The 24,656-nt window shown below is 41.3% G+C and overlaps 1 protein-coding gene across 7 annotated transcripts in view; it reads right to left on the reverse strand.

The window, feature by feature from the left end:
- Positions 1 to 13,468: 13,468 nt before the first annotated feature.
- The window catches only part of sorcs1 (sortilin-related VPS10 domain containing receptor 1), a 163,740-nt gene continuing 152,552 nt past the window's right edge, over positions 13,469 to 24,656 (reverse strand). For 2 of the 7 annotated variants that reach the window (XM_008422146.3, XM_081611718.1), the window contains exons 23-28: positions 23,711 to 23,845; positions 20,195 to 20,294; positions 19,693 to 19,798; positions 19,160 to 19,317; positions 14,713 to 17,466; positions 13,469 to 14,557 (exon numbers count right to left, since the gene is read on the reverse strand). In XM_008422146.3, the coding sequence (XP_008420368.2) occupies positions 17,405 to 17,466; positions 19,160 to 19,317; positions 19,693 to 19,798; positions 20,195 to 20,294; positions 23,711 to 23,845 (561 nt within the window). In that variant the 3' untranslated portion in view covers positions 13,469 to 14,557; positions 14,713 to 17,404. Of the gene's footprint in view, positions 14,558 to 14,712; positions 17,467 to 19,007; positions 19,064 to 19,159; positions 19,799 to 19,948; positions 20,034 to 20,194; positions 20,295 to 23,710; positions 23,846 to 24,656 lie in introns of those variants that run through there. The other 5 variants (XM_081611729.1, XM_008422152.3, XM_081611723.1 and 2 more) reach the window with 5 other exon arrangements.

Genomic DNA, 24,656 nt, shown 5'->3' on the forward strand with positions numbered 1-24,656 from the left:
AGACGTTCTGTGTTCTTGTAATGCTCTGCGTACACTGCAGTAGCTATTTTATTTCATTATATATATATATATACACTGCTCAAAAAAATAAAGGGAACACTTAAACAACACAATATTGACAACGGGGACCCTCGTGGGGTCAATCAGTGTTGCTTCCTAAGTGGACAGTTTGATTTCACAGAAGTTTGATTTACTTGGAGTTATATTGTGTTGTTTAAGTGTTCCCTTTATTTTATATATATATGTATATATATATATGTGTGTGTGTGTGTGTGTAATTGGCGAATAAATAAAACAGAACGTAGGAACACAGAGCATGCTCATTGCCCTGTTTTCGTCACCTGTCATGGTGGCAGACTTTGCAGCAGGAGGAAGGATGAAAACAGTGACGATGCTCCTTCTGCTTGATTATTTCTTGCTTGTTGCGCCTTTGACAGTGTTTATAGTTGAGTGTTGTTTACCGTTAATTGCTATGTTTAATGGTGCAGACAGTTGTGGTTTCTGACATGTGCAGTATGGGCAACTGCTCAGGGCGTTATCTTTTTAAGGATGGCAGGAGACCTCTGTGGATTGTGGCACAGAGGTGAAAGCAAAGCAGAATGAAGAAGAGTTTGAATTGATACTGGTTACATTTATTTCAGCTCTAAGTGTTTAATATCTAGGTGTTTTTATGGGAATGTGGATCTTTCAGATCCATCTGAGAAGTAATTTTGATAGGTGCACTAAATTGTATTGTGTCATGTAGCGCAGGGTGCTGGTCTTGGTCTGGATTTGGTCTCAGGTTCGGTGGTCTAGACTACAACTCTGCTACGTAGCTCCTTGGTTCCATGTCCTCCACTGCCAGTTGGATTTCTTTCAAAATAAAAGCCACTAGTGGCAAAAAAAAGGTGGAGTTCATGTTCTGTTAGGACAGGAGACCAGATGTTTCCATCCCTGAAATTATGACACATAGAATCACATATCTAAAACTAAACCATGTTACAGAGTAAACACAATAAAAACATGCTCTATCTGTGGCATTGTTCATTAAAATGGCACATTTCTGATGGATGGAAATTAAATACGATTGGTTCACTTCATGATATTAGCAATTAGGTATTATTCAGCAAGTACTTTTACTTTTAATACTTAAGTATTTTTAAAAGTCAGAACTTTTTTACTTTTACTTAAGTAAAATGTTAATATGGTACTTTACTTGAGTAAATTTTTGTCTGTGTATTTGTACTTTTACTTAAGTAAATCTTTTGAGTACTTTCTCCACCACTGCTGACGGCTCTGGAAGGTTGACATGACAACAACACATCTCTAATGTATACTTTTGCTACGAGAATCAGTGATTTATAAACTACCAAACATATTTTAAAGTTTATTCCCTGAGCTCAACATCAGTGGTGCAGATGTGGTTCTGGGCTTGGTGTGACTTTCTAAAACCATTTGCTGCATGAAACTCCTTCGCTCTGAAGGTTATTCTGTATCTGCAATGTGAAGTACATGAAATGTACTCATTCAAAAATGTATTTGAAGATTCTCTCTCTCTGGGTGTGTAACGAACAAAAGTGTTTGCCTTCATTTCAGCTCAACACAACATCTGTGTCAGTGATACAGATGTTGTGGTTTCTGGGAGGCTAATGGGAGAATCAGAGCCTCCAGAGGACAAAGGAAGCTGCAGCTCTGAGCCGTCAGTGTTTCCCTGCTGCAGGGAGAAGTCAGTTCATGAAACGAGAGAGAGACGGATGAAACCAGCAGAGAATGAAGGTTTTGCACTTCTGTCTAGTAAAATGGTTAATCTTTGCATCCCTAGAGAAAAGATGGGAAACATTATCAGCAGATAAAAATAAACCAAGAGGCTCTAAATTCACCATAAAACGTTTCTGGAGAAACGAGACGTAACTTCAACTAGTAGCTTCTCCAAAGTAGCTGAAATGTCTTAATTACATTTTTAAAATCTTTTCCTGTGTTTTCACTCATCAATAAAGAAAAAAAACTATTGTTTTAAAGGAAAGCAACAATGGTATTGAAAACAAATAAAAAAACTGGATGATTTTCCTGTCTGGGGTTCAGCAGAACATTTTCAAGTTCATTTAACAGCTAAAAAGCTTTGGTTCTAAAACCTTCCACTATGTTCTGAAATAAAGGTGTCAAACAGCTGCAGGTTAGTGGTGTTGGTCCTCCAGGCCTTAAAAACGTCTCGGAGGAAAATGTGATTTGGGTTTTAATGCGATGTGGGTGAGGTGGCCCAGCGAAGCCGTAAAACACGCCATAACTCAGGCTGAAAGGAGCGGGTGGCCCGGCTGCAGCTCCAGGTGTGCTGAGCCAGGATGACATTTAATTCAGCTGCCGGATTACCAGGACAGCACAGTGTTAAAGTAAGACTTGGCTTTTACAGGACATCACTTCCCAGGACTTGACTTTTATTGCGCGGCTGTAAGCCGGCGGGGTCTAACGGCTCAGCACCTCAGCCCTCCCAGAACACCCTGCAAATTCACTCGGAGCGCGCTGTCGTCTTCCGTGACCTTTGCTGAGTCAACCCAGCTGCTGCATGCATTACGGCGTCTCGCCTTCCTCAGATGGCAAGTAAATTACACCGTGTGGATCCCCACAGCTCATTTTGAACCCGTTTCCACGGCAACAGGGGCTGTCTGATGGGCTGAAGTGTAAATACGAAACACTGCGTCGATAAATGATCATAAAGGAAGTTTCTGTGCATTGATCAAAGATCAGTATTCATGAGGCGAGCCACAGCTGTGAGCACAGTGCCATCTAGTGCTGGACGGTGGAACAGAAGGGGAAAAATCTGGTCCTGATGCAGGAAGCAAACACTCACGGTGCCGCTTTAACTGGAGGACAAGCAGCTTCAGAGAGTTGAAGGGTTAACAGGAATGAATTAGAATCCAAACAGAAGATATGAAACGTCAAAAGTCTCTGATTTCTCATCAGTGAGCTTCATTAAAAGGACACCAAACAATTAGCATCTGGACCCGGAGCTGCAGCACCTGCTTTTTGTTCCACAGTGGAGAGAAGCAGCTCCTAATCTTCAGTCTGTCACCTGTTGGCGCTGAATGAGTGTGTGTACACACACACACACACACACGCCCACAGACGACAGGCAGAGAGGGAATGAGGGAATGAAGACTGGTCAGATAAAAATGAAATTCTTCTGTTTATGTCAGAATTTTATTCAAAACAGGTTTTAGAAAAACTAATCTTTAAAAACCTTCAGTCTCAGTGTGAGATAAATGACTGCAGCTGAGGAACGGACCCACCTCTCTGCAGTCATAGTCAAGATTATTAGAAAAGTTTATTTTAGTAACTCAGTTCACTACATTAAATATATTATTCACTCACTGATGTTTCAAGCCATTGCTTCCTAATTATGATGATTTTCTTCTTACAGGTAAAAAAAACACAGAAAAAAAAGGTTTCTGTAGGTGAAGTGATGTATTGAAACGTATTTATGGACATCCCTTCTCTAAAAAACTCAAGGAAGAACAAACTGACTCAACTGGAGTTGTATTAAAGTTAATGTGACCTCAGGCGTCACAAAGCTCAGGACGAACACTTCAGAGCTGAGAGCTGAGGAAGGCGAGTCATCACAAGTTTGATGAAGGAGAAAAGAGGTAAACTGAGGTAACAAAAATACATTTTCACCAACATGAAGGTTAAAGATTTCTGGAAAAAGTTTAAAAACTGCAGGAGACACGGTGTAAAGAGGTGACAAAGTTTACGCTGCTACAAACACAGAGAGATCAAACAAAAATCTTCAGTTTGTTTCCACTGAGAGTCGATGCAGATTTAATGATGCCTCCCTTCACCGCCTTACTTTGAATTCAGGAGAACTTTACTGGGAGCCAAATGTGTCACACGCCAATAAATAAACTGATAATCACTGAAATGTGCAATGAGCATAAAATTAAATCTTTCATTAAATATGCTATCAATGTGTAATTACTTCCATTAATATTGTTTTATAGTTTCTTGCTGCTGCTCATTATGAATTAATACAGGTTATACTCCTACTGATAAACCCAAAATGTGCTGGAAGATTTAGATTAGCATTTTAATTTGACTAACAAGTTTCTTCAAACTGTGAAATAGATGCTAAAAACGTGCTGCAGTGGGCCGTAGATTTCAGGAAAAAAATCTTGACTTATGTAAACAAGCAAGTCTGAAATTTATTGTATCCACTGCAAATTGAGGGTATGTGGGAAAACTAAATGTCCTAAATGATTCCTGTCATATTTATGTTAGTAAAAACCTGAACATAGAGACGTATGGTGGCAAAAAGAGTTATTCACCAGAAGAAAATACTCAGGAGAACGGCAGCGTGTGGCTGATGGTGAACCAACAGAGGCAGAAAGCAGTGATGCAAGTTTAATAAAAATGATAAACACTTGAAACATTGCAGGAAACCAGAGCAAACAAAAAACTCCAGAACCAGGAAGCAAAAAGCCAGCAGGATGAATGTGGAAAATACCACAAGGAACCAGAAAAACATGACAGCAGCAAAATACTTTTATCATTTTTTGTCTAGTGAAACCATTGAACATCATAATTTTACCTTCTGGGAGATGTTTGTGTGGGCTGCACAGTGGCGCAGTTGGTAGAGCTGTTGCCTTGCAGCAAGAAGGTTCTGGGTTCGATTCCCGGTCTTTCTGCATGGAGTCTCCATGTTCTCCCTGTGCATGGTGGGTTTTCTCCTGGTACTCCGGTTTCCTCCCACAGTCCAAAAACATGACTGTCAGGTTAATTGGCCTCTCCAAATTGCCCCTAGGTGTGAGTGTGTGTGTGCATGGTGTCTCTGTGTTGCCCTGCGACAGACTGGCGACCTGTCCAGGATGACCCTGCCTCTTGCCCGGAACATTAGCTGGAGAGGCACCAGCAACCCTCCCGACCCCACCAAGGGACAAGGGTGTCAAGAAAATGGATGGATGAAGATGTTTGTGGCATTTCAAATTAGGAAGCATCTTAATTTGAAGCACAAGGAATAGTTTTGGGCTTCAAGACTGATGTGAGAGAGGAGGATGCTGGGAGATGAGCTGGAGGTGGGCAGCCCATTAGGAAACTCCCTGAAGCAAAAACTGGAGAAAATATGGAAAAGATATAGACCCATTATTGTTCTACATGTTTTAGCTCAGACGCCTCTTCCCAGCCACAGTAGCTTCTCATCATCCATCTTGAGTGGATGATGTGAGGAAAACCAAATGAGATTGTAGAAGGAATCTATACTGCTTCTTAGCGTTTAAGAAATGTGATTAAGTATGCCACAAGCTCCCTGAAAACCACCAGCAGGTGCTAAATAATCTGAGCAGAAGCTCAGAAAAATGTGACGCTGAACGCTGAAGTACGTATGAACTATTATTTATGTACCTTGCAGCCCCTAGCAGCTAATGAGAGCCCAGCTGGGAGATGTTAATTATCTTCCAGAGCCAACTTTAGAAGTTGAGTCACCTTGTGATGAAGTTAGTTTTATGAAAAATAGGTGGTGGTTTTATCCTTTGGAGGTTTTGTTCTCCAGGTACCAGATGAATCAAAAACACTTTGTAAAATAACCAATTTAAAGTTTCAAGTTCAAATCCACATTTTTATAAACAGATTTTTTTGGTAATATTCTTCACTCTACTTTTTTATAAGTGTGTTTAAATGTGTTCATCATGTCATCTAACAGATCTTACAGGTAAAATAACACCTAAAATGCTTTTAGTTACCAAAACAGTAAAAATATATGCTAATGTAGTTAGCGGTAGAGCTGTTGCCTTGCAGCAAGAAGGTTCTGGGTTCGATTCCCGGCCTGGGGTCTTTCTGCATGGAGTTTGCATGTTCTCCCTGTGCATGCGTGGGTTTTCTCCGGGTACTCCGGTTTCCTCCCACAGTCCAAAAACATGACTGTCAGGTTAATTGGCCTCTCCAAATTGTCCCTAGGTGTGAGTGTGTGTGTGCATGGTTGTGTGTCTCTGTGTTGCCCTGCGACAGACTGGCGACCTGTCCAGGGTGTACCCCGCCTCTCGCCCGAAACGTTGGCTGGAGATGGGCACCAGCACCCCTCCCGACCCCACTGAGGGAAAAAGGGTGCAAGAAAATGGATGGATGGATGGATGGATAGTTAGCGGTTTTTGACCTTTGACTCCATTGTATGATGTGTGAAAGCTGCCTTTCACTAAATCATTTCCATTTTGACGTTAGGAACAAACGTCTGCTGCTTTCCGTTTCCTGACCCGTGTCCAGTGACGCCTCAGAGCTGAACAGTTTGTCCCTGTTTAGACAACCATGATGGACCCCACCGGCTCCAGGAGCGCTCCGTCAGTGGAGTGACGGACCGCGGGGGACGACACACAGCTTGGAAAATCCTTTTAAATAACATAAGAACTGAGTTCAAACCAGATGTGCTGCCTGTGGGCGGCTGAGGATGGAGGCACCTGAGACGGCCTGACGGAGATACATCTCCCCCTGTTGAGCCTAAATTATACTGCTCATCAAAATCTCCACATGGGATAACATAAGGAGGCACTGCGTGCCTGGACGCGCACACACACACACACACACGCACACACACACACACACACACACACACACACACACACACACACGCACACACACACACACACACACACACACACTGAGCTCAAAGACATGTATGAATCTGCAATCTGTGTAAAAGGACCTGTGAATCTGTCCGTCCTGATTATCTGATTAAACTGAAATTTGAACTGGAGCCATGAAAGGCAGCAGCTAAATGAAGTGAGCAGGTTTGAACTGAAGCTGTGCTGTTTCAGCTTTAAAGGCTGTCAAAAATAAAAACAATAAAAAAACAGTCCATAATGAACTGTGACAAACAGAAATCTGAATGTTTTAAAGCTGTGGAGTCTGTGAGCATAAAGAGAAAACTGGATGAGCTGAAGGAGGCGTCGTCACTTTTCATCTAATGTGTAATAATTAGGTTTTTTCTGATGATTAGTCAGTTAAAATGTTCAACTATGTCAAATTCATCCTTATGAGAAAAATATTTAATACTGAAATATATTTTTAAATGCAATGATTTTTTTGTATGTTGATATTTTAACATAAAGATATCAAACCTTTATGATAAAAAGGCAGGAAGGTCCTGAGCCTCAGCAATTATCACAAAACTCTAAATCTCTTTCTCACTGTTTATTCAATGTCACATGATGTTTTTATTTTAATTATGTAAAGCACTTTGAAATGCTGGCTGGCTGGCCGGCTGGCCGGCTGGCCGGTTGGTCTATGTTTGAGTTTTGGGGTTCTGTGCTTATAGAGACTTTTGTCCCAAACTCAATCATTACCTATTTTTGAACTTGCAGCAGATTCTATTTAATACAGACTTTGACTATGCCATTCTGCCAGCTGAACAGTCTTTGATCTGGCTGTATGTTTAAGGTTGTTATTGTGCCAGAAGGTGAAACTCAGACAGGTTTTTTTCTAAGTCTGTCCTGAATACAACAGCACTTCTGTATTTGAAAAACATGTTGAAACCATCGTTAATTTATCTCTCACTTTTTGCACTTCATAGTAAAACTAACAACAGATTTTAGATCCCGCAACAAAAACAGCATTGAAGTTGGTTTGAGTTTTAAAGTGACGTTCCTCTAAAAGATGAAGATATGAAGGATCAGGATTCAGTGGTAACAAACGTCACAGAGGCGTTTCACTCTCTGTGCTGCATTCATATGTGAATGAGAGCAGCTGTATTAGCATCAGGCTGTATTAGTACACAGAGTTTGTAAGCCCAGCAGGTAGGACAGAAGAAAACAGATGTAAAGAGCTGGAACAAAGCAGACGAGTGGCTCATGAATATGCTAATTCATGCATGATGTCGACGGTGACATTTGGTCGCTGTTTCAGCAGGCTTTTGTTCTGGTCGCCTGCCTGTGAGTTCTGGTAGCATCTGCTGGTTCCTCATGCTGAGTTTACTCCAGCGTCCTGCATCAGCCTGTCTGCCCTGATCTGCCTCTAAGCTGAGCCGGTCTAATCTCACCTCTTCCAGTGAGTCTGCTGATAATCTGTAATCTCAACCAATAGGAGGTCACGTATCGTCACTTTGGTTTGATCAGAGTTCAGACTCTGTTAACCAAATAGAGTTCAAAACGACAATTAATGGAAAAACGTTTTATATAAAGTATTTTATAGTACACAATATGTCACAAAAATTGCCAGTCTGCGACAGGTGACCTGTCCAGGTGACCCCGCCTCTCACCCGAAACGTTAGCTGGAGAGGCACCAGCAACCCCACGACCCCACTGAGGGACAAGGGTGCAAGAAAATGGATGGATTGATGGTCACAAAAATAAAACACACAAATTTGGAGAATTTTAGAAGCTCTACTAAATTCACCAACATACATAACTGCAAGGAGAAACCAACAGCAAAAAAATCATGTTAGCTGCACAGCATTCACATGCTATGGATGCTATGGAGGAACAAAAAGGATGGAAACATTACTCACCAATTTTAAATGCTAATTCCAGATGACATTTTGAGTCTCTGATAGAATCAGATAACAAATCTGTGAAGCTTCTTACAATTTTACCTGAAACTCAGATCATCATCACCAGCACTTGAAAAAAAGAGTTTAATTAACAATAACAGAGCCTAGGCCTAAGTGAGGGGAAAGTTTCATAAAAATATGCCCAAAATTACATTCAAAATATCTTTTTAAAATTATTTTTCAGATAAATGTGTTTCTTAGAAGATGGTGGAAATTTAAAAATGCTCTCCAAACAGCCTGCAGGTAAAGTTTTGGTAAGTCTTGGACTGTCAAGGTGACGGCGGCCCTCAGCATCACTACTCAGTGACTGAAGGTGAAACAAGCCAACGTTTTGGAGAGACCATCACTGATCTCTGTCCTAGATGCTTTCAGCTCTTCTGTCAGCAGGAATGGGACAAAATTCCAGTTCATTTCTGAGAGAAGCCTGGAAACATCCATCCATCCATTTTCTTGCACCCTTGTCCCTCAGTGGGGTCGTGGGGTTGCTGGTGCCTCTCCAGCTAATGTTCTGGGCGAGAGGCGGGGTCACCTGGACAGGTCGCCAGTCTGTTGCAGGGCAACACAGAGACACACAACCATGCACACACACACTCACACCTAGGGACAATTTGGAGAGGCCAATTAACCTGACGGTCACTGTGGGAGGAAACCAGAGTACCTGGAGAAAACCCACCATGCACAGGGAGAACATGGAGACTCCATGCAGAAAGTCCGGGGTCGGGAATTGAACCCAGAACCTTCTTGCTGCAAGGCAACTGCACCACTGTGCAGCCGCACTGGAAACAATCACAGGAAAATGATGAACATCTGAGAAGCTTCAAGGAAGAAACTTGATGATGACAGCAGGATTTATGTTGCATTTTCTGACATTGTAATTAAAAAGATAACATCAGAAATGACACCATAGAAGGTCTGAAAGCCTTCAGCAACACAAACTCCTACAGTTTGGGTTTGGCATCAAGCAGCAGCTGTGATGTCTGCAGGATGGAGCGTAATGAGCATGAGTCAGGGGCCATTTCACCGCTTCGTCTGCAGCCGGAAAAACACCAGAGTCTGGACCTCAGAGGCTGAATTTTAATGAAACGCTGTCTGTCGCTGGGAGAGTCAGCTTTGTTTGGACCATCAGGCGTGACCACATGGATTCACCAGCACCATCTGAAAAATGACTTGAATTAGAGACACTTAAGTCATGAAGAAATGGTGTCAGGTTCTATCAGCTGCAGTCTTTTAATCTGAAAAGCCCGTGGTCATCTACAGATCCGCCTGAAGTGGACACTTTCTGTCCGCCGTGCAGAAGCTGAACTTCATTTCATGTCTGTGTTTTTAATACGTTGTTTCAACAGCACACAGATGCTCAGTTATGTAAATCAGCCTCTGTTACAGAAGCAGAGCTCCCTCTTTCGTGGATTCTCCTCCAAGCCAAATTTTATTGTCAGCTTCTATTTATGCCAAGGCCAGGGGACACGCACGCCCTCTGCAGTCAAAACACAAAGATCCCTCAGAGCCGAAAGGAAAACAGAAAACCTCTGAGCTGAACTAAGGAGAGATCAGCAGAATGCAAAACGCCTCAGCTGCATTTCCATATCAAACACCCTGATCAGCTCTTTACACACTAAAAGGTGAATATCTGGAATATTTTATGATCAGACGATGAAAGCAGAGTTTTTACTTAGTATTTGCACTTCTGAGTGGTGGGATGGTTTTCTATAAATCTCATCTGTAAGAGCAAATGTGGAGCTGATGTTTGAGAGAAGAGAGCAGAGAGATGTGTGTCCATCCTGACTGAGCGCCGTAACGAGGTTGGAATCAGGAACGTCCCTCCTTCCTCTGCAGGAACAGAAACTGTTTAATCGAATCAAGATTCACCAATTCATGGTAAATTTACGTTCTAGAGAAGATGGACTCAGATCGCAGGTCCTTTCCTCAGAGGACAGGACGGTTGGCCCCGACCTCGTCCTACTCAGATCAGTTTGGGTTGGAAGAAACATAAACTATAGAATAGAATAGAATAGAATAGAATAGAATAGAATAGAACAGAACAGAATAGAATAGAATAATATAGAACAGAATAGAATAGAATAATATAGAATAGAACAGAATAGAATAGAATAGAATAATATAGAACAGAATAGAATAGAATAATATAGAATAGAACAGAATAGAATAGAATAGAATAGAATAATATAGAATAGAACAGAATAGAATAGAATAGAATAGAATAATATAGAATAGAACAGAATAGAATAGAATAGAATAATATAGAACAGAATAGAATAGAATAGAATAGAATAGAATAGAATAGAATAGAATAGAATAGAATAGAATAGAAACAGTCCTTTTTGTCCCACAAAAGCTAAATTCAGGATTTTTGTGGCCATTTAACTTGTTAACTTGTTAAATATTTATATCCAAACTAGTTTTTATTTAGCAAGAAACATATTCACTTCACCAATTAAATATTTTGTGACAAACTAAGTATTTAGTTCAGAAGCCAAACATTTAATGTAAAGCTAAATATTTGGCTCGCTAAATAAATATTTTACATATTAATAAAATATGGATATATATATTTTAAAATATTTTATATATTTAGTCAGTGAGCAGTTTGAAACTGTGAAATTTATAAATGAATGACCAAAAACCGGAGACTGTAGATCTGCCATAAAAGTGTAACTGGAGCATCTCTAAATGTAACTTTTTAAAGTTATTTTAATGCAGTTTTTAAAACTCTAATCTATTAAAAATGAGGCAACATTTCTGCACCCTTACATCTCCACCAACAACATCGACACTAGCAGTGAGAGTTTCATTCATGAAGTGTAATCCCTGAGGAATCAGCAGAACCAGCCTGGACCCGGGCCTGAACTCTTGCTGAGCTTTTTTCCTGCATGGTGTGTTTGAGCATCTGAAAGGTGGAGTGTTTCCCTCCACCTCCTCCACCCTCTCTGGACGGCCATCATGGTTTTCTGCTGACTCACTTGTCATTGTTATTCTGATCTTATTCTAAAACATGTTTTGTACACTAGCGCTACTCTGCAACTTTAACCGTTCTCTACCGTCGGCGTCATTAGCATGACTGCTGCTCAGAGTGCAGCTATTCCAGGAGCTGCATAAATAAGAGTAAAAGAGCAGCTATAATTACCCCCATCCTTTATGCACTATCAGTCATTTCAGCATCATTATACTGTGCTCTGGTTCTTGTTAAGGTTATACCCCAGCTGAAATTAGCATCTTCGTCTTTAATGACTCCCTCTCAGTTGCTCTTCCCTAATTTCAGCAGCATCCCCTCATCTTAACAAACCGGTTTAAAACACTCAGCAGAGCGGCGGAGGAACGGGGGCAGAGGCACAACCATCTTATTTACTCCAGCCATACAGCAGCTTAGAGTCTAAAGTTGAAAAAAAAAAATGCAAATGTTTACAAACTCTAAAGAAGAAAGCTTCAAAAAGTAACTACAAGCTGCAGTTTGGCATTTCCTACCAACATTACCTGAACTCTGTGATGGATGAAGTACGATGAGTTTTTCTTTTATGTTCATCCATCATCTGCTCCTTTTAGCTGGATGTAACTTTGTGCTCCAGATCTGGAACCTTTGGGCCACGTGGTTCTGTCACATCTTGACACCTGAAGATTCTTCATTAAGATCATGCCACAATCCTCCCATTTCTCAAGTTTCTGTACATTTCTACAAGTTTTGATAAAGACTCCATTCAGACAGCACTCTCAAAAAGTGAGGGATATTTGGCCTTCAGGATATTTACGGAAAACCAAAATGTTTGTGGCAGTGGGGAATTTATTCAGAAGCATGCAATGTTGTTGGCTTTTTGCATTAACTTCAGTTCATTATTCAAATTAGCTTAAAATGTTTCTGTCTAAGGAAACAGCAGAACATCAAGTCTTTGGCTTGCAGCGTTCACTCCTCCTGACCAGCAGGGGGCGATAATCTCTTGCATAATCTCTTATACTGAGCATTCATGTAGCGACAGTGGAGAGGAAAAACTCCTCTTCAACAGGAAGAAACCTCCAGGAGAACCAGAACCGGAACCGGAACCAGAACCAGAACCAGAACCAGAACCAGAACCTGGCTCAGTACCAGCAGCCGTTTGTCACGACTGACTGGACGTTTGAGCAGAGACACAGAAAGAAACAGAAGAACTGATCCAGAACTGATATATGTTAATAAAAAGTAAACAGTTAAAACAGCTGAAGGAACCTCAGCCAATCAGGACGCCAGACCAGACGTAGCTTCTATAGATGGAAAATAACAGAGAAAACATAAAATTCACAGTTTAAATAACAGCAAATAATGCAATTATAGAATATTAAAAAAGGAGAGACGGTGTTGCAGTCTGCGCAGGGTCAGTGGCTGATGCATAGCGGTCTCCTTGACGACCACCCTGATGTTTCAAACCTCCACTGTCCCAGGAGTTGAGTCACATCCTGGGTTCTGTTCACAACGGAGCGGTGGCTGATGTGGGATGTGGCTGAAGGACGTCCACTTCAGGGACTGTCCATCAGTCTTCCACTCTGTCTCTGATGCAAACTGCTGCTGTTACCCTCTAAGCTCAGTGGCACCTCCACCTGCTGATCAGTTGCTGGGAGCCATCTTGGTTTCATTACTTTAACACATGAACAGCGAGGTGAGGATAATGTTTAGTGACCAATTCTGACTGAACCTGAAAGTTAATTGATCCATTTATTGATCTCTTCGTTCTAATTGAAACGATCTAAATGACAAGTCTGCCACCTGGCGATATAAACTGGCACTGCATGCTATTAGTTTAAGTTTAGGATTTTTAAAATATGATGAGAAATGACAAAAACAAAACTGTTTCTGATGCACACTAGTTATTACAGCTGCATTAGAACATGAAGCCCATGATTCACTCTGATTGGAAAAACATTAAAACTTTTACAACTAAGACAGAAAATCATAAAAGAAAATCCCCCCAAAAAACACAGGAACAGTTAACAGACTTCTTTCCATTTAATAAATGATTGTAAATGCATTAAAAAATTACACACAGCACAGTTGAGGTCAAACAGAAACACTTGAACATCTTACCGTCTGTTCTCATACAAAAGCTGTACAGTAATAAAACTTTATTTTTTGGATTATTATTCATATTTCTCTACAAAAATAATAATCTTGCTAATTCTGCAAGGAGGAGATGGTGAGGGTTGGGTCTAGAGCTCCGTGATGTTTCCCACAGCGCTCACACATCCCAGCTCAGCTGAGCCAGGAAGCAGGCCGACCTTCAGACGTCTCCAAGCAGAGCTCTCTTCTGGTTGGGATTCAGACTCTCCCGTTTTGCACCACTGCTCCAGACTGACATGATGGTTCAGGTTAAAACAACGACTGTTTACATCCCTACTGTACAAAAGTTGGTCATAAAATAAAGTGAACTGCAAGGAAGTAAAATGTTATTTTGTTCTGATTTTCTTTTTCCACCAAAAAATAAACAAAACAAAAAACATACCAGAATAAATGACTCAAACACAACAAGACGTCGGGAAAAAAACTACAGACCTGGTCCTGGAACCTCAGATTAAAAAACAAAGCGAGGAAGTAAACCGAGCCTAAAACTAAAGTATGAAAGGTGACATCAGTGTCACCTTTACAGCTTCTACTGATCCATTATTTTCACAATGACTCATAAATGCCTCATTTCCACTGAGCGCTGTGGCTCGGGTCACTGCGGCTCGGGTCACTGCGACTCGGGTCACTGCGACTCGGGTCACTGCGACTCGGGTCAGTTGGATAGCTTGTTCCATACTACCAACCCAAACCGGCCAACTGGTCCAGCTCCAGCTACGGGTCCATAGAACAACGGGTTGGGGTGCAACTATTGGCCTGGTACAGTCCATTGATCATGAGACAGAAAAACGTCAAACAGTGGAAAAAAGCAGGAGAAGGCAGAAGACAAAAAAACAGGAGGAATCATTTAAATATTATTATTAGAACATTTTGAGAATTTTGAGATTTAAGTGGGTTTTAAATATAAAATATTTATCATCAGATCTGTATCAACAGGTAAAAGCCTTAGAAAAAACAAACTGCAGAGAAACTGGCCACAAACATTAAATCAAATTTGTCTTGTTTGAATTTATATTCAATCTCTCTCTCTCTCATATATATATATATATATATATATATATATATATATATATATATATATATATATATATATATATATATATATATATATAACATGTAATTCATCAAAATTGATCAGACTGAGTTTAAACATTAAGGATACATTTGAACAACATATGTGAGCAAAAAGCTAATTTTCAACGTAGATAATTGTGAATAAGAACAATATGTGGTCAATCTGAAACAACCTGACGGATCCATGTTGGTCCAGTGTTTGCTCTTCCATCGGTTTTAATCTCATTACCACAGCAGTAGATCACAAACCAAAACCCAACCTCAAGTAATGAACTTGTTTTTCTTCATGAAAATAAAAATCAATGATATTTTCCATACTTATTGGTTAAAACACCCAGACTGACCTCAGTGACTTCATACTTCTGTTTTCGAACCAGAAGTAAAACCCAATAGTTTAGGCCTGTGGATACAACCAAACTCATTTTATCTCAGTTTTAGATAACTCTCCCAGGTTAGAACCTAGTTTATCCAAAGTCAGACCAACTTCCTGTTCTCCCAGCAGGTGTTTAGCTCATTTCCTGAACGTCTGGGCCAATCGTCTCCAAGACTTCCTGATGGGAACCAAGGCTCTTCTTAAAGCTGCAGTAACAGCTGAGACGTCCTTCACTGTTCTTCATCTGCAGCACTTTGCAAACTTCACACCGCGACACATCAACATGTCGGTGTTACAAACACAGACGTCTTTTCAAGACTTTATGAAACAGACCAACACAAAGTAATGCTTGACTAATGAATGGAAAGTTATTTAATTATAAAAAACTTCTTCAAATAAAATTCTGACAAGCATGAAGCAACTGACTCCCTTCAGACCTAGTTATAGTGAGCCAGTGCTGAATGTCGTCTCAACTGGACTGGGCACTGAGAGCGTTTATTAGATAACTCTGGAGGATCTGCAGGGATCAGCGCTCAGGTGGGAGAACCTGGTGACAGGACAAATACAAGTGGAACGCTCCACTAATCAGACTTTAATGGAACAGGAGCAGAAAAAGTTCTGCTTTCAGTTCACCTCAGCCATGATGGAGACATGGTGAACATGGAAGGAGGGGATGTGCAAAACCTTCTGGTCAACACGCAAAAGGATCACCACCATGAACATCCACTCCTGGAAACATGGAGGTGGCAGCATCATACTTTGGGGAGGCTTTCATCAGCAGGCCTGGAAAATACAGGAAGTATCACTGTTGGAGAAAGACTTCAGACTGGGGAGGAGATTCTTCCAGCAGGTCTTTGACCCCAAACATGCAGCCAAAGGCAAGAGAAATGTAGGTGCTAGAAAGGCCTAGTCAAAGCTCAGTGCTTTAAATAGATGTTCTCAGAAGCTTTTCATCCAATCTGATGGAGCTTTAAACTAATTTGCAAAGAATAATGTGCCAGAAAGCGTCTGCAGGTGAGTAAAACCCTCAGTGAACTGTGAAGCTGTTTCATTCCAAAGTCCACAAACTTTCACTTTGTGTTGATCCATCACATAGAGCTGGAAGAAAATACTGACTGTTATGTTTGTAATGTGACAAAATAAGGACATTTCCAGGGATCTGAATACTTTTCCACGGTGTGGTACATGGAAAAGCTTTGTTTGGACCTAACATTGGTTTAAAAATGTTCTAACCGGGTCCGGCTGCGTTGCCTCAGAACCTGTGAAAGCATCAATCAGGCGTTTCCATGTGTCTGGTCCGAGCCGACCGCGGCGCCCTGCAGCTGCAGCTGCTGCGCTCCTGCAGCATGTCCCAATGAGCCGGGATGAAGACGGCCGGCCCGCCTCGCTGCAGCGGGTCACATTAACCCAGATGTGTCACCAACCTTGAGCTCGACGGGCCACATTAAGTATTCAAGCAGTCGCCCTCCTAATGCTTCGCCTTACTTCCATCTGTCTCTGTGTTTCCAGCTCTTTAACTTCTCCTGCAAAGCAGCTGGATCTCAGTCCAGGTCCCGCTTTTCTACGCGGGTCTCGATAAGCTCCACTTGGCCTCCTGCGGTCATTCCAGGACCACCGGCGCCATCGACGCCATCCACACACACGGTTTGATCTTTGCTCATGAAAGCTCTGCTGAAGGCTGTGGGCCGGCTGTGGGAAGGAGGTTCTGAAGCACGGAGCTTTTTACAAACTGGCAGGTGTCATCAACATGAGCAGAGGCGACAAACATGAAGGCTTAAATTAATCCTGAAAACTCAACGTTGTTGTAAAAGCCAAAATAAAAGCAGAATATTTCTGTAGAAAACCTGCTTTGTGCCATAAATCAGCTTTTTGAGGACAGTAGATCAAAAGCTTTGAAATAGCCGAGTCATATTTTATAACAGTGTCTCTTTTTAGTACATTTGTTATTAAAATACACAAAGTTCTAACATAGACATTCATAATTTACAAAATAAATGTGTCACTCACTTCCATATCGTACTTCATGAAAGTATTTTATATGAATAAATAATACACCGTCTGCTGTTTGCATCAGAAAGCAGCAAACTGATCCAGGATGTGAGAAAATCCCAAACTTTCATGCTGGCGATCCTCCGACTCAGAAACAAACTCAAGTCTGAACATGTTTCTTTTAAAACATGAAGGAGAAACGAGAAGAAAACAAAACCTGTACAGTTTCTTCTGCTTCCAGCAGAGCAGTGAGTGTCATCCGGCTCCAACATGCACAGGTGTAAAGCTCCAAACCATCGAGATCCAAACCAAAATCAAAACAAAAGTAAGATCAAATCCATGATGGAAGCTGGAGGCGTCAGTCCAGAGTTCAGACGATGTATGTGGGGAGTTCTGTGGAGAATTTCACATGTACATGAGGTTTCATACATCCTGAGGGGAGAGCAGAGCAGACAGAGCACAGATCAACACAAACCAACGTATCATCATTTACAGGCTCAGAAAATAAAGACCTCTAAACAAACGTTAAATACTTCATCAATAAAATGGTTTTTGTTTTAGTTTTAAATCATGATCTACACTAACCAAAATACATCCTTGAAAACATCCAACTTTGTCGAAAAAAATCGATAATCAGATGAAGTTACTGGAATAAATGAACTTTTCAGTAATAATCAGTCTTGTATAGCTTTGCTTTCATCGTTGCAGATTAAACTGTTGTGTGGAAAATAAAAAGTTAATTGTAGATTTTTTTGTTAAATATTTCAAAGAGCTTCAACGCTAGTTGAAAAGCTGTTGGCACACTTCACTTTTTGTTGAAGGTAATTCCTCCAACATGTTGCTTCCTTGTGTGAAATCATGAAATAAGTTCAACAGAATTGGTGTGAAATATGTGAGTTAAACCCAGATTGAACCTTAAGATGATGCCTAAACCTGAGAGTCATCATCCACATCCTGTATCTACACGGTCTGAAAGGCCATTCAGAGAAGAAGAAGAAGATGTTAAGACAACAGCAAAACCACATCACAGTTTCCACTCCGGGACAAACGCTGCCGTTTGGACTCCATGTCCGGGTTCTGATGAAGCTGAAGTGGGACAATGACTGTTGTTACAATTGGAGGGAAACAGAAGAAGCTTTTCTGTGGACGTCTCAGATCCTCAGAAGAAGGATGAGGAGAACTTAACTGAAGAGAAGAGAGTTTTTGTTCTTACTTTGATCACTCTGCAGGATGATCTAAAAATGCAAACCAATGGCAGAAAAACTGAAAATGCAACAAGTGACATTTTGTGTCGACCAGAAATGTCGTCAGGACTGAATCTCAGAGATACAATCAACTCTTCACAGGAAGAACTGATGGATGATAAGTCAGAACAAACTCAGACAGATGAGGCATGAAATCTGAAATGATGCTCCTATTAAAACATTAAAGTTCTGCAGTTACTCTGGACATAAACTAAAAGCTGGACCGTTTCTGAACATCATGCTGATTGGATCTTCTCCTAAACTTTGATCATTTTCTGGTTCATTGAATGTCGGGATAATTTCTCCCTCTGGATTCAGATGCTGTGCAGCAGGAAGGATGTTTGCTCCTTTTATGGTCAGACAGTTGATATGATGGATAATCAATTTTTGTTTATTATATCTAGGAGCAGCTGATTAGAATAATTAATTGATTAATGAGAAATAAAAACTAAATAAAATATTTAATACGTTAAAATGTAGTTAAAAAATAAAAGTCAGAAAAAGACAAAGTTTAAAAAAAATTTGTAAATCCAAGAAACAAAAGTTGACATTAAAATAATCAAACACATAAATGAAAAATAAATAATGACATAATCAATAAACACTTAGTGTTTTCAAACTTAATTTTGTGATTTTACAGAAAGCGTTTAGTAAGAAGTGTTGGCACTCATATCATTCCGTATTAGGTGAGGCTGTGAGTCTGAGGACAGGACAGCGTGTTGACCGTACCACTAACAGCCTCTGATCTGTTTATGTCTAGTTCTCCTGCAGTCTGGACCACTTCACTGAGAAACGACAGAAAGCACAGGATGAGCGGCAGGACGGGGGGAAGCAGCCGTGAGATGAGACGGGAGGCTCGGGTCAGGTCAAAGGTCACTCACCGATGGGCCGCGAGTTCAACTCGGTGTCCAGAATCTCCAGAGAAGGCACCAAGTCCTGCGGTGAGCTGGGCGTGGCCTCTGAGGGATTGGCTGGACTCATCACTTCTGGTTCTTTGTCGTTCTGCATCTGCGCATAGACGTTGAGGCCTGGGATCTTCCTTGAGGAAAGATTTACAGTGAGGCAGACGGAAAGAGAGAGGAAGCTACCAGGAGCACATGATGGATCGGACTGGTTTCAGCAACCGTTAACTGAATGTTTGCTCCATGTCAACCAGCGTCTGGATGGGATTCAGCAGATATAAAACCTGTTGAGGCTAATAAATGTATCATTTTGCTTCTTCTCGTCTATAAATCTTCATGACCCTTCACTGAACGCCGCCTCAGCAAGGAAACACGGTTTAACATTTCAGAAAGGTCAGCCGCCTCCATTTACAGGCCTTCATCCTGAAGGCCGGCTGACATTTCTTTTTGTGAGCGATGACCTGATCAGCAGCTGTCAGCTGTTTGTGTGTCGAGCTTCAGGAAAACTTTACCTCTTAAATTTGTAGATGACAAACACAGCTAAACCCGCAACCACTACAGAGAGCAGCATTAGCATGGCAGAGCCACTGTGGTTCTCGCTGGTGTCCACCAGGGGCGCTGCAGAGACAGGGAGACAGCCACCGCAGCGCGTGAACAACACAGCAGAGTTAGAGGAGGTGTATTAGCAGCCTGCTGCCTCATGCAACGAGCAGTGAACAGAAATGAGACCCATGTGATGAATCGGTTTAATATATGGACTTCTCTTACTCTTTAGCTTAAAAGCCCCTTTAGGACAGTAGCAGCATCCCCAAAAGGAAGAGGCACACATACGTCTCTGAATGTCTCTGTGTAGCTACATGGTGGGAGCCAATCAGACACAGGGGTGGAGTTATTAGTCGAGAGGGGGTGGGGCAATAAAAATATGAAATATAAACCTGACTGTCCGCTGAGCTTGGCCACATGCTTCATGTTTGTGCTGAAGGTACACGGTGAGCAGGCGGACGGCGGCCTTACCTGCCGACAGGTGAGCGGCGTACACGGTGACCTGGACCCCCGGCCGCAGCGTGAACTGGACCAGGTTCTGATTCAAGGCGTTCAGCAGGAGGTCAGAGAGCTGGAGGCAGAAAACACATGACCTGGGCTGGTTGCTATGGAAACACGCCTGTCTTGTTTCATGTCGACCACCAGATAAAACAAATAGATATTTTGGTCAGTCTTTAGTCTCTTGGTCCTGTTAAGTGAGATCTGAAGGAATCACATTATTTTCGATTTTAAACATTTACTTTTAAAAGTTAAACAGCCTTTTTGGATAAAAGAGGCAAAAACAACTTTAAGCATCTCAGGAAAACTGAACAAATATGAAAATATTATTTTACTGACGTCAAATAAATACAAAAGGTATTGAAACACAAATTCTCTCCTTGGTCATATTGAATATTGCTATTTAAAAAGGAGAATAAAAGAACAAATAAAAACAATTCTTTCCATCCTCGGTGCAAACTCCAGCAGGTTTCAGACACGCCGTCTACATCCAGCCTTTCTTTGGTGTTTCATCAACCAGCTATATTCCTGATTGTTTTAGACACCGCAGTGTTTCAACCACGAACGTTCATATATTTTTAGAGCATTATTGTGAAGGTTTATGGTAATTTAAGTGAAACAGTTGAAGGTGCAGGAGGTTCAGCCGGTTTTACAGATTCAGTCGGATTCATTCGGATTCAGTCTGATTCAGTCGGATTCAGTCGGATTCAGTCGGATTCAGTCGGATTCAGTCGGATGTCAGCAGGCGACTGAAATGTTGAGAAGAAGTTTGAATCTCTCTCCACAGAGATGTGATGCTTCTGTCTGTGTCCCTGCAATACCTGAGATACAATTTATGCAATTTTAGATGAAAGTAAATATCATCACCCAGCATGTTGTCTAAAACAAGCATTTACATTGTTTTCATCATACGGACTCAGTCACAGCAGTAGATTGATGCAATTTCACACATTTTACTTAAAGTGGCTTCAGTTCAGTTGAAGTGTCGAAGAGGACGCTGCATTAAATCTTTAGGCTCTTTGTAGCCAGCGCTCTGTCGCTAGGAGACAACGTGTTCCCATTTATTTAGATGAATCAATGAGAAATACCAACACAGTTTGACTGACAGGAAAGTAGGATTTTAGCTCCCATAACACCAGATGCAAAATCTGACTGAAAAGTGAAAGATAAAAACAGGTTGGAGGAAAAGGAAACTAATAAAGTGTGAATGTGTTGAAAAAGCTGCTAGGATGGATGAAAAGGCTCAGCTAGTCTGACTGATTGTTTTCATTCCAGTTTGAAACTAAATCAAAAGTTCAACACGCATTTCTTATCCAGGTTTCAGTGTTTCTACACATTAACCATTTCAAGCTTCATGTGCAAGTGCTGTCAGATCCCCAGACTCTTCTGCAACAAGACAAGTTGGGCTTGTTATAAACCCAGTAAAACCCAATAACGCTCCAGTACCAGGACACTTACAGAACCCACCTTTGTTTTACAGTTTCTGTCACTTTAAAGTTTGCAGGAGAAATGCAGAGTTTCCGGCAAACAGATCATTAGGAATCAGTTTATTGGAGCTGAAGCTCCTGTGAGTCTAGGATTCAAACACTAGTTGGGAGGTTCTAAAGTAGGAGACCCATTTCTGCTAATTCTCAGTAGAGCAGGTGCATCAGGATCAAGGGTGTAAAATTAACAATATTCTACTGAATCAGCATCAAAATGTTTCTCACACTGTCGACTAAAATGGTGCTCAGAAGGATTCATACCCCTCAAGAGACTTAGAGAACCCCTGGAAAAGACAATTGTGTTTTCACTTCAACTTTACTTTAGCTGGAAACTCGTTATTTTATCTTTTTTTATTTTAGGTCTACAAATAAACTGTGAAAATCACATTTTTATTTAGAAATGCTTGAGAGGCTCACTGGTGTTAGAATACAACTCAATCATTTAAAGGTCAAGAATTAGTTGAAATCATCATTAAATGTCCCCAGTGGTGAAAAAATATTAGAAAATTAAAAAGTAAATACACTCAAGTCCACTAATAATCACTTAGAATTATTAGTGTAAGACTAATAATACAAAGTGATTATTATTGGACTTGATTTTATTTGAATGGAATAAGGTACATTAATAAATCCACAGAAATTGCAGTAAACACTCTGGATTTAGCCAGATGCTAATTTCCATCCAGTCCCATGAGAAACCCGCCTGTTGATGCTGAAGCACCGACTCAAGCAGAGTTTATGAAGACAGCCTCATCCTGAAAACAGCCTCCACAAACCTGCTTTTCCTGAGACGGTCAAATGAAGTGGACAAAAACGTGAAATAAAAACGTGCAGCACGACGTTCATCAGCTCTGACCTGGAGAACGTTCCTGCAGCCTCTGAAATGGTCGTAACGCTGAATGCACTTTAAATACCGAGCCGTATCAGCGCGGCCCTGACCTGCCCACACATGTGAGCGCTCCTGTTTATGTAGGAGTCTTTGTCTGCAGGACCTTTTCCTCCATGATGCATAAATGCAGCGCAGGCAGCTTGATCTCTGCTTTCAGTCAGATGAACGGGGATCCAACCTGGGAAGGTTACCGCGACCCGGAGCTAAACTGGAGAACCATCCCAGCTGATCCACACAGACAGACCTCTTCATCGGAGCTCCTACACAATCTACAAATGAAGTGTTGCTGTTTTTAAATCATATTCATAAAAGAAGCCAATAAGGAGCTGCATAATTAAAGCAAACACTTCCTCTCTCTCTGCTGCAGAGACTTCATTTATCTTATCTGCCTCATTTGCTAAATTAATTGTGATATGAGTAATTCCTGTACTCCTTCATGCTCCCCTTTGTGCTGTTTAAATTTAGTCCGTGCTTTGACTAATTACTTTCTCACCGCTTGCATTCTGGGGTCAGTGAAATCTGTTTTACATTCTAACAAGCGGAGCCAACTCCGCACTTTAAGGACGCCAGCCTTGAATGAAGATTTATGGCCGGCTTGGAGGGAGGGGGAACTTTCCAGAAGATCAAGCAGGAGGGAGGAAGAAGGGGAAAAATGGAGGATTTCTATCCATGGATTCTTCCTGGCATTAACATCGATCATCATCCGTTAGGTTAGACTGAGCAGCTCTGCTTCACGTCGATTGGTGCAGAACATTTCTCTCTCTGCTCCCCCCAACATCATGTAAGTTTAAAAGTCAGTCCTTTCGCTCATAATACTTGTCAGGCTTATTGATTAGTCGATTCTTCAAGCATTTTCCAAAATTAGACTCCTAGAAAAATAAATTCTCCAGCAGATTAACAGTGACATCTGCTGGTGGGGAATAGGAACTTGAAGCTGCAGGTTTACATTTTCAGGAGCCATTACTGGACAAGCTGCTGCTATGAAAAGACTGTCAGTGAGTCACAAAGCAGGAACAGACGATCTGCAGCCGTGTGTTGTGTTAAAGTTAGAACGAGGATAACAAGGTGACATCCGTCCGCCCACTCAGAGGCTGGAGGACGACGCTGCCGCCTCACCTGATCTAAATGAGCCGAGCTCTTCTCCGCTTTCCCCTCGGTCAGCTGCTTGTCAGGCAGCAGGAAAAACTCGGCTGCTGTTGGTAGACCTGGCAGGACGGTGACCAGGAGCAGGTCCTCCCGTACGCCTGTCGCCTGCAAGGAGACCAGAGTCAGGAGCCGCTCGGATCAGAACCTCAGATTAAAACCTGCTGGGCTTCATCAGAGGATAATCCAACCGAGCTCCGTCAGAAACCATCCTGTGAAATCATGACTGTCATTAAACAAAATGTCTGCGCTCCAAAAACTGCTGAAAATGTTTTGGTTGTATTTTTAGACATCTGAATTATTTAAAACTGCTTTAGTTTTCAGTTATTTACTGAAATAATAAGAAATATCCTGAGGGAGACGGAGCAGAAAATGAGAGTTTATGAGAACTGAAGGCTTTTAATGAGGGATGCAGTTCAGGAACCAGGTTGAACTATTGCTACGTTTGTTATAAAAACCATTCTGATCAATCAGTGATTGGAAACACATTTAAATCATTATGTAAAGATTAGATACTACCAACAAAAATGTCTTCAGAAAATCAACACATCCTAAAAATATAATGAGACAAAATATACAAAGATGAAATACAACATGCAACGTCACATCTTATGGTTTCTGTTTTTTACTGGTGGGAACCAAAGAAGTGACGTTTTTTACAGTCTTTGAATAACATAAAAGCAAATAGCGCCATCTGGTGGACACATCTAAAACGTTAACAGCTAACAGTTCAACATAAGATGAGCAGGTAAAAATGGATCTCAAACAGCTTTGGGTTCTAACTTACTGCCAGATTTTAACAGACATATTTAAAACTGTACTTCTTCGTCCGTTTGCTCTAAAAATGGTGGACGGCAATGAATCTTAGGACTGAGCAGGCAGAGAAGGATCCTCCGCACTCGTCCTTCGAATGTGGAAA

Source organism: Poecilia reticulata, chromosome 1, assembly GCF_904066995.2.
Source record: "Poecilia reticulata chromosome 1, P_reticulata-male-v2, whole genome shotgun sequence".
In the NCBI taxonomy this organism is placed as follows: Eukaryota; Metazoa; Chordata; class Actinopteri; order Cyprinodontiformes; family Poeciliidae; genus Poecilia; species Poecilia reticulata.